Source organism: Haliotis rufescens, unplaced genomic scaffold (genome assembly GCF_023055435.1).
Source record: "Haliotis rufescens isolate VD_foot unplaced genomic scaffold, xgHalRufe1.0.p SCAF_106, whole genome shotgun sequence".
Classification (NCBI taxonomy): domain Eukaryota; kingdom Metazoa; phylum Mollusca; class Gastropoda; order Lepetellida; family Haliotidae; genus Haliotis; species Haliotis rufescens.
This window is the reverse complement of record NW_025963787.1, coordinates 292,116-301,772: the sequence shown is the minus strand read 5'-3', so window position 1 is coordinate 301,772 and position 9,657 is coordinate 292,116. Positions and strand designations below refer to the sequence as shown.

Genomic DNA, 9,657 nt, shown 5'->3' with positions numbered 1-9,657 from the left:
ACACGAAATGTCGGACCCCTTCTGCCCCATAAGCCTGACGAGGTTAGGTGTCCATGTCGTCACATTTCTTCCATTCATAATTAAGGTGGAGTAGACACTGACGTATTATCTCTAACCAGGGTCGAGCGGCGTAAGCTCTTTGTTTCTGTAGACTACAGTGAGGAGACGGTTATTATTTAATTTTACAGGTTTCGATATTAGAACGGTATGAACAGAGTTGAGAAAATTCATAAAACGATTTCCGCAGAAAACTCAAATCTACGCGTACGTTCGATGTTATATTTGATTTTACCTTATTAGTTTTAACGAAATAATTCCAAACATTTATTTTTTATCGAAATGGGTTGAGTCTTTGTATACATGTAACTCAAGACTCGTGTTGACACTAGGTTATAATTAAGTCGAGGGTTGAACGACTCATCGCTTCACTGAATAAAACATTCTTGACATTCTTGCATAATTTGCCTATCCAATGGCTCTGTCCTCATTGTGGCGTCATGTATGTCTATTAGCAGGACCCTAGACTCATGAATTTATGCACACTTGACAACTTCTCGAAGGTGCCTTACTCAGTAAAAGATACCTACTGTCGATTATGCCTTGTTAGCTGGGTAACTGCCTTTTGCCGAAAAATGAATGTCTATTCACAAAAAAGCGAATACTCCAAAGTAAATATTACATTGGACGACTAACGAAATAGTTATAACATAAGAAGGTTCAGCAAACACTAACACACTGGATTCCTAACCAAGATGGGAGGTTTTAGATCTGCATCGTCTACTCACCCAGGATTCCGAACGTTCACAGATGTACACACATGTATATACATCTTGGGCGAAAACGGCACCTCATTTGGCGAAAACGGCTACTATTTGTCGGGCGAAAACGGCACCTCCATTTTTGATAACGATTTATGTTGTAGAATATATGATTTATATTTACATGCTTTAATGATGGGTCCACTGGTCACAGTTGTCAAATGAAATAGCATGTTGATTTTTTCTGACATTCTTCTCGCATGCAACACATCGAAAGGCCATTGTGAATAATTGTGATCTGACAGCACCATGTTAGGCCTCTTAAATAGGCCCATAGAACTATCCCATCGTTGAATATCTTGTGTATTTGAAAGGTCGTTTGACCCCTTTCACGTTCATATAGTCCTTTTCTTCAATTTATGCCGTTTTCGCAAGCGACATTTTACTTTTACAAAGAACCAAAGATGATTTTATTTTAAAATCATAAACCGAAGACTTCTTAGAAAATTTAAGATTCCACGGAATGTACGTAGTTGTTTGTCTACCATTTTAGCTAAAACTAAAACAACCAATGGGTTTCTTTCTTTGGCTTTGGCGATGCATAAAACCATTACTCTTTATAAAGATAACTGGTTTTGGTTTCGATTATTTAAAAAAAATCTAAATATCAGTTGTCAGTATTACTCGAAAGCAGCGCGTGCGTCCAACTTTATATTTTGATGTTCGGTGTTTCAAGAGACCAAACGAGAGTTGTCTCCCTTAGCTGCAGCGCTGCCTGGCGGCTTCCAAGTAAAAACGATGCCGAGTGGACATGCCCAAGATATGCCTCCTCCGGGGGGCTATAGCAACATAGAATGGGCAAAGAAATTTCCGAAAAGCAGATTTAGTGGTAGGCAACGATAAAGAGCTGTATGTCATGTACTTCTATTTTTGAACAGTCATTTTACTGCATCGATAAACGTGTCGTCAATAATGTCCTAATGCCCTTGGATAGTTGTTGTTGCTATTCTGATCAGACTGAGGTACAGGGACTGTGTTCCATAGTCTGGTGCCATTTCTCAGTCTTGTTCAAGGCATCGTAATTAAACTGCCTGTGTAAAACTGTGGCATAATCTCTGGGGCTGTATATGGATGTGATAGGTAAGACTAGCAGACAAACATTCAAGTTGTTTAAAAAGATAACTTTGCTGGTCTCTTAACATGCCTGTGGGCCTCGTCTCTCATGTTTATAGCTAACCAAACATGCACAACAGTAGTGTAAGCATGTATTCATATGTCCGTGGTGATTTTGTAACAAACAAGATACAAACTACGTTTATATCGCTGCTGTTGTGTATCACTTGGAAATGCATATCTATTATAGTCCTTGACATTTGAAATAGAATCATGAAATATTGCAATCATTAAATTAATTAACGAAGATAGCTGCGTGTGTGCTAATACTTATAAAGTGAAAACAAGCAATTCTGCCGATGAGGAATACTACTAGGCCTAACAGTAACGACAAAAATGGACATTTCTTGAAAAATACATACCGTAATTTGATTCAATAGTCCTTATTTGTAACTCAATATGTAGTTTGAAAACATCAATTATCCTCATTTGGTGCCAATCATTATTGTGATAAAGAATTGGTATTTTCTAGCTTGACAAATGGGCATGGGTGGCCCAGTTGTGTAAAGGGACGCAATTCTCTGTGCAGTGTTGCATCCGTATGGCATGTCAGAATCCTATAATCGCAGGTTTGAATCCAGGTTCGCCCTATTTGTTTATTGGTTTGTCAGCACCATACCCATGCTCATAGGTTTACCAAAGTTTTAAAGGGGCACTGATCTAAAGCAATTCCCCAGGACTGGTTGTTGCCTTTGTTATTGTTTTTCCCTGTGAGTACCCGGGTGATATAGCAGAAACCTAGACTAGTTCGAGACGTGTGCTGCGCAATAAAAGGGTGTATGGTCACATTGATCAACAAAATGAAATACAGTTTTGGAAATAATAAGGAAATGTAGGTATCTTTGTGGGTAGCATCGGTAATGGTGATGAAGTCTTGATAAGTCACTTGCTTGGTAATTGTGCGATTTTCGTTTACACTATTTTGACTTGTAGCACAAAGTAAATATTTCTCCTGAGTATTGCTTATTTTATTGTGTTTATATTTTAACAATCAAAATGCGCAAAAGTTTCACTTAGGAAATTTATTAAACGCCTGAATATTCAGTTATTTTACAAATTGACTGAAAAATATGTCCATCTGTATTATTATGACAACTAATTCCAAACATTTTAATATCATCATAAGTTTAGTATCATCACCAAGAGACTGAAAATGTTACGATGAAAAGTACATTTCTATATTGTTTGACTTCTAATCCACCATAATAATCTATTGTGATGTTTTAAGGCCCTTTTGATCGTCGTAATAAATTTTATTCAATCTGTTTAAGAAATGGACAGATTTCTCAGTCAAAATGACAGAAATATTTACACATTTTATAAATTGCCTGAGAGAATCACATTTTAGAAATTGACTGATATATATACATGCATATAATTACAACCTACCAAATTTAGGCAGCTTCCTTGTTCAAGGAATGTATCCGTGAATATCCACACAAAGGAACAATATCCCATTCGTCTGCAGCTGTACAAAGAAACTTATTCGATGTCACATGTCTCTGTAACAATCAAATATTTTAGAATATATATATCGTTTCGGGATATCATAACCCGTGTTCGTTTCTCAACTAATCACTTAGATTGTTTCAGGTGTTTCACATAGGTTGGCTAGGAAAGCCCACGTGACAACTATTTTCATAACGTCCACGGTTCCTAAAAAATCCAATAAGTTAGATAACAATGAGCAATCAATCAACTTATTATCGGTTAACCCTTTGAACAGAGTATGTTGTATTTACATCGGCACTTCACGCCATGATGTGAGTGTATTCCCTTTGTTTTAGTAAACCTAGACATGTAAACCCTCACTTTTGACATATCCACTGTGCAAGATAACAGTGATTAATCAATCCATGTTATGTTAATCCTTTGATGACTAGGAACGATCCGTTGATTTACAAATAAGTAAATCAATTGATCATTCATCTCATCTGGGCTGCCACGTGCATATTACATAACACACATTTCACCTCACTTCAAACCTGGATTTAGATTGAATAATTACCCCAGACACAATAAATGCCAAATGGGAACATTTGTCAGGTATTCTGAGTGGTGCTACCACTAATTATACCTGTAATAAATTCATTAACTGAGCATCAAGTGAATGACGACAAATACACAAGTGTAAGGTTATACCAGAAAACGTGGATGACAACAAGGGAGTAGTCATCGTATTTGCGACGCAATCCGAAATCCGAAAATGCTTTCACTGCATGGATACTTTTTTTTGTTATTAAACTATAACATTCAGGGGTATTGCCAAATGGCGACATCCGATGAGCTCCGCCGTTCTTGTTGTCTGTTTGTTGAGGCTGAAGAAATTAATTAACTTGCGCCCTTTGTCGAAATCTTCATAGATCACGGTAAACCAATCAGTGTTCAAAAATGGGTAAAACAAATATTGCCTCCAAGTTTATTTAGCTGTCCTTGCAGACGGTAACCCAGTCTCTGGTCACACTCAGTTGCGTTGCGTATCATCATGATCATCCGGGTACTCACAGGGAAAAAACAATAACAAAGGCAACAACCAGTCCTGGGCAATTGCTTTAGATCAGTGCCCCTTTAAGCATCTTGAGACCATGAAACCCTGCATCACTTCAGATTTTCCTTCCATATCAAGCTGTCATGCTGTGATATAAGTTAAAATACTGGCATTATGCCATTCACACTCACTCACTCACTCTGGCTTGATAAATCATTAAGTGAGGGAATGGGATGGTTTTATGGTGGACACATGTTTTAATGAACTTAAGTTACCGGTACCATAAACCAGTCTGTAGGACATGGACATTTCTGAGCCATCATTGACTGACTCTTGTATTTTCATTCAACATTATGATTTCAGGTTATGCACAGTTTGGTATCTTCATTGGATTTACATCAGCAGCCTGGATAGCATATTACTTTCAACGAAGAAGAAAGGAGTAAGTGTTTCTATGTTGTGATTGTACTTTATACAAGAGTGATTGGAGACTTCTTTTTTCCCATTAAAAATATGTCATTACATATCATCTCTATACAGGTAGGCACCTTCTTTGCTCTTACTTATCACAGATATTCATGAGAATGGCAGCATCTTCCCTGTGTGACCATCACAAATATGTTTTCTATTTAGCATTAATATATCAGAGCTCCAGATAAGCTGCGTATCTGCGTGAAATACGCATCAGAAATGCGGAAATACGCAGTAAAATATAATCCAAGCGTATCAAATACGCAACAAACATTACAGATACGCTACAAAAATAAAACTTGTGCGTATCATCAAAATATTGTGAAGTAACCCTGCGTATTCGATTAGCAAATGAGCAACTTATTTTGAAATTATAAGTTGGCATTCCGTCAACCTTGCCAAACTCCAAGATGACAGTCAGATCATGATCATTTGCCATCACACTTTCTTGTGGAAGTATCGTGGTATTTTTTAGTCCTATAAAGCTCTCGAACCCACACGACACCAGTTTGCAGGGACTAGATGAATAGTGTTTTTAAATATTTAACTTAAATACCCACATGTGTCAAAACTAGTGGGTAACAGAAATTTGAATACGCAGATAGAATTACTGATACCCAATGATTTTAAAATGCATGGGTAAAATACCCACAACACCAAAAGCTTATCTGGAGCTCTGATATATATAACTGTTTTTGAATCTCTTGATAATGTCAGTAATGTCAGTTGAAGAAATGTAAGGCTTGTCTGTTTTAAGTGGTATTTAAAAGTCCTAAGTTGCACATGAAATATGGCATCACTATGAAAATATGAACATAATAGACTGGGAGGACATTTTTATGACATTACAGTGTCATGGTTAAAAAAAGTCTATCCTTGAGTTCCGGCCTGGCAGTGACATCCAGCTCACATAATTAGTTGTTGATTCAATCATCAAATTATGGCCAACTTCCTTAAGCTATCCAATCTTTCTTATTGAAACTTAAATAACAAGTCACATTACAACTATGGGTGATATCCTCTGACAATACTAGCCACTAGCCACATACTATGATATTACTTAATGACAGGATGTTTTTCTTACAGCCAGCTTGCTCTTGAGATGAGGGAGGCACGGTTAGCCATTGTACCCCTCCTCCTGGCAGAACAGCAAAGACTGTAAGTACTTATTGTGTTGTGGTGTTCTAGTTGGCTAAATTTGTTCACCGTATCTGTTAAAGTTTTTAACTCTAAACAAAATTGTCATGATTATTCCTCAAAAATATTTTCAGTTTCAAAATAAGATCACAAACATTTAACATAAACATTTGTTTAAAACCAGCAAAAGAAACTTACTGTTTTAGTCCACAAGTCCTTATAATGATGACATATAATAGCAAATCCCTTAATAATTGCAAATTTCTACTAGTCCTTATGATACCTTAACTATTAGGCAGTTTGGCAAGGACTATAGGACTAGTGCCAATTTCTAATGCTGAAAACAATGCTGAGAGTCTCAACATTCAATTATCCTATACAGTCCAACAATAGTTATCCAGGTGGCCTTAGACCTGTGAAGATCCAGGGCAGAATAGGTCTTCAGCAACCCATGCTTGCTGTAAAAGGCGACTATGCTTGTCGTAAAAGGCGACTAACGGGATCGGGTGGTCAGGCTCGCTGACTTGGTTGATGCATGTCTTCGATCCCAATTGTGTGGATCGATGCTCATGATATCAATCACTGGATTGTCTGGTCCAGACTCGATTATTTACAGACCGTCGTCATATAGCTGGAATATTGCTGAGTGCGGCGTTAAACAACAAACCAACCAACCAACCAACCAACCAGGTGGCCTTAAACCTAAATCATATGTCTACTGAATATACTCACCACCAAAAGAAACGCAAAACATATAGAGAAGTATGTCGGTTAAGAAGAGATGACAAAACTAACAATAAGTCAAGTGTAACCACAGAGTGTCTTTATTCTTATCATGATATGCTGCCATATGCAAACTTTACACACTAATCCTGCACGAGACAAATGGTGCATCTCGAGTCATGAATCTATGTCGTCACATGTGATGCGTTCATGAGCGTTGGTTCACGTAATATACCAGTATGTTCATTTGTGCATCGGATCAATCTAATATCTCTTGAATATGAGTAATTCTTCACATATTTAACCAACATGTATGGTATTCATGTTTCTTTTGGCGGTGAGTACATGTACTAAAATGTGATCAGTGCAGGGCTCCAGATAATGTGTTTAGCTATTGAGTATTTACTCAATCTTATCATTCACTTTGGGTATTTATGTTTTTCTTTGGGCATTTCATATATTTTTGCCTCCCAAGGGTCCACTCTATTGGTTTGTTTTGAACTAATAAGTGAACTTTTTTTAAGACATAATTCTGCTAAAACTCTGTTTTGGGTGTTTCTAATTTGCACCTGTCTGCAACTTTTCTTCAGCTGAAGCTGTGGTAGCAATTGGGTCCAAGGTATTTATCAAATATGATGGAGATGTGATACACTAGGTAGTAGTGGATGTTCCTGCATTGACTAACGTCCCTCACTACTCTTCCTCCAGGTTCCTGAAGCAGCTGCGGGCTAACCGAGATGAGGAGAACGAGCTGATGAAGGATGTGCCCAACTGGAAGACGGGCACACTCTGGGGGGAGCCAGTGTACCACAACATCGCAAACCGATTCATTATGCCATCCTCAGAAGAGTTCTTCGCTCACTGCTCCTACAGGCAAAAGTATTTAGCTGTCAATGAAAAGTTAAAGCATTAACGTGTGACTGTGTAGGCTTTGGGTATTTTTGAAAGGGACAAACTGCATTGTTCTGTGCTACGGGATGAGAAAAAAGTGCTGAGTTTAAGACAGAGGTGCACATGTTCCTGTCATCTGTGAGATGTTTCGATGTTTGGAATCTTTATGCACTTGTGAGAAATAGTATCTGTTTGAATAAACCTTGTAGATTAATCAGTCTTGTGTTCTATATAAATTGAGCGTTCACACACTTTTTGAACTATATTTTTCAAAATCCAGTGATATCATGTGATCATGAATGTTGGTCACATCGTCTGAAGTCTTGCTGGCCTTGTGTATTTCACATGCAGGTTTTCAATAATGATTTAAGTATGGGCATACTTTTAAGACTTCGCAGAAGAGATGGGGGGCATGGGTGGCCTAGTCGCCTAAGGCACCGCAATTCGCTGTGCAGAGTTGCGTCCCATAGGCTCGCCAGAAACCTATGATTGTGGGTTCGAATCTCGGTTCATCCCGATTTTGTTTCTAGGTTTGTCAGCACCATACCCGTGCTCGTGGGTTTCACTGAAGTGGTAAATGGCTGAGACCTGCATCACTTGGGGCTTTCCTCCCACAGTAAGCAATGGTGAAGATCCGGGGAAGAATAGGTCTTCAGCAACCCATGCTTGCCGTAAGAGGCGACTATGCATGTTGTAAGAGGTAACTAACGGGATCGGGTGGTCAGGCTCGCTGACTTGGTTGAAGCATGTCATCGATCCCAATTGTGTGGATCGATGCGCATGATATAAATCACTGGATTGTCTGGCCCAGACTCGATTATTTACAGACCACCGTCATATAGCTGGAGTATTGCTGAGTGCGGCGTAAAACAACAAACAAACCAAACCAATCCCACATTAGCTGACACGCCGCGATATAACTGGAATACTATTAATAGCGTTAAACCTAACTCATTCACTCGCAGTAGAGATGAATAACCTCCTCTGTGTGGTATAGTCTTATTGAAGTGAAAATTTTGCAACTGAGTTGTTGAGATTGGCCCAAATAGAGTTAACCTCAAAAGGTTTTGTTGGACAGTGGAAAAATAAATAAAAAGGATAATTATGAATGAAAAAAAGATAAAAATAGTTATTTTCATAAGATTTAAATCCATATATATGTGAAATGAATATACCTTGCGTAAATGTTTTTCCTAAAAGAAACTATCTGCCCAATGAAGATCTGGGTTCGAATAGGTCTTCAGCAACCAGTTCTTGTTGTAAGAGGTGACTATGCTTCTTGTAAGAGGTGACTAACAAAATCAAGTGGTCATGCTCGTTGACTTGGTTGATGCATGTCACAGTATACCAGTTGAGTTGATCGATGCTCATGATGTCAATCACTGGTTTTTCTGATTCCGTTAGTCGCCTTTTACGACAAGCATAGTCATCCTTCACGGCAAGCATGGGTTGCTGAAGACCTATTCTACCCTGGATCTTCACAGGTCTAATAGACAATGGGCAAATGGGAGACAGGGGGTAATTAGCACTGATAGGTAATAGCAATGGAAATGGTTGCATCCCATTGTGCCTACAGTCCCAATGTGCTAACATACAATGGGGTATGATTTTCTCCCCCCTTAGAATAGTGGAACATCCCTGTTAGCTATAAGTATCATTAATTACATGAAGTAGAAGACATTATATCAGATTAATGGAACATCCCTGATAAGAATCATGTAATTACCTGTAGTGGAAGACTTACATATCCAGATACATTCTAAAACAATAGAGGGGTATTATTTTCTCTGCTTCATAGCATTAATTCACCTGATGAAGAGTAAGTACATACTCCGAAATGTGTTCCTCATAATGAAGAAGTTGACATCCATAAATTCCCTGCTTGATGTGTATCACTTTTTATAAGTGCCATTCAAAGACATGATCATGTTAGATCTGCCGAGTCTACTGAAACACATGTCATGTTGGATCATTATTAAAATTTCAAAATCAACATTTTATGAACATGACCAGAAT

At 38.1% G+C, this 9,657-nt stretch overlaps 1 protein-coding gene across 1 annotated transcript; it reads left to right on the top strand.

Annotated features, from left to right (window-relative positions):
• The first annotated feature begins 1,501 nt into the window (after nt 1-1,501).
• On the top strand, nt 1,502-7,855 carry LOC124115568 (NADH dehydrogenase [ubiquinone] 1 alpha subcomplex subunit 13-like). The gene is made up of 4 exons (XM_046476609.2): nt 1,502-1,647; nt 4,783-4,861; nt 5,977-6,048; nt 7,459-7,855. The coding sequence occupies exons 1-4, from the start codon at nt 1,557-1,559 to the stop codon at nt 7,661-7,663; spliced, it is 447 nt and encodes a 148-aa protein (XP_046332565.1). The 5' UTR covers nt 1,502-1,556; the 3' UTR covers nt 7,664-7,855.
• Nucleotides 7,856-9,657: the final 1,802 nt, after the last annotated feature.

Excerpts from the sequence above, each read along its gene's own strand:
- LOC124115568 (XM_046476609.2), top strand. The coding sequence starts at position 1,557 with ATGCCGAGTGGACATGCCCAAGATATGCCTCCTCCGGGGGGCTATAGC. Across the intron at positions 4,862-5,976 it reads TTTCAACGAAGAAGAAAGGA|CCAGCTTGCTCTTGAGATGA; the intron begins GTAAGTGTTTCT and ends TTTTTCTTACAG. Across the intron at positions 6,049-7,458 it reads CTGGCAGAACAGCAAAGACT|GTTCCTGAAGCAGCTGCGGG; the intron begins GTAAGTACTTAT and ends CTCTTCCTCCAG.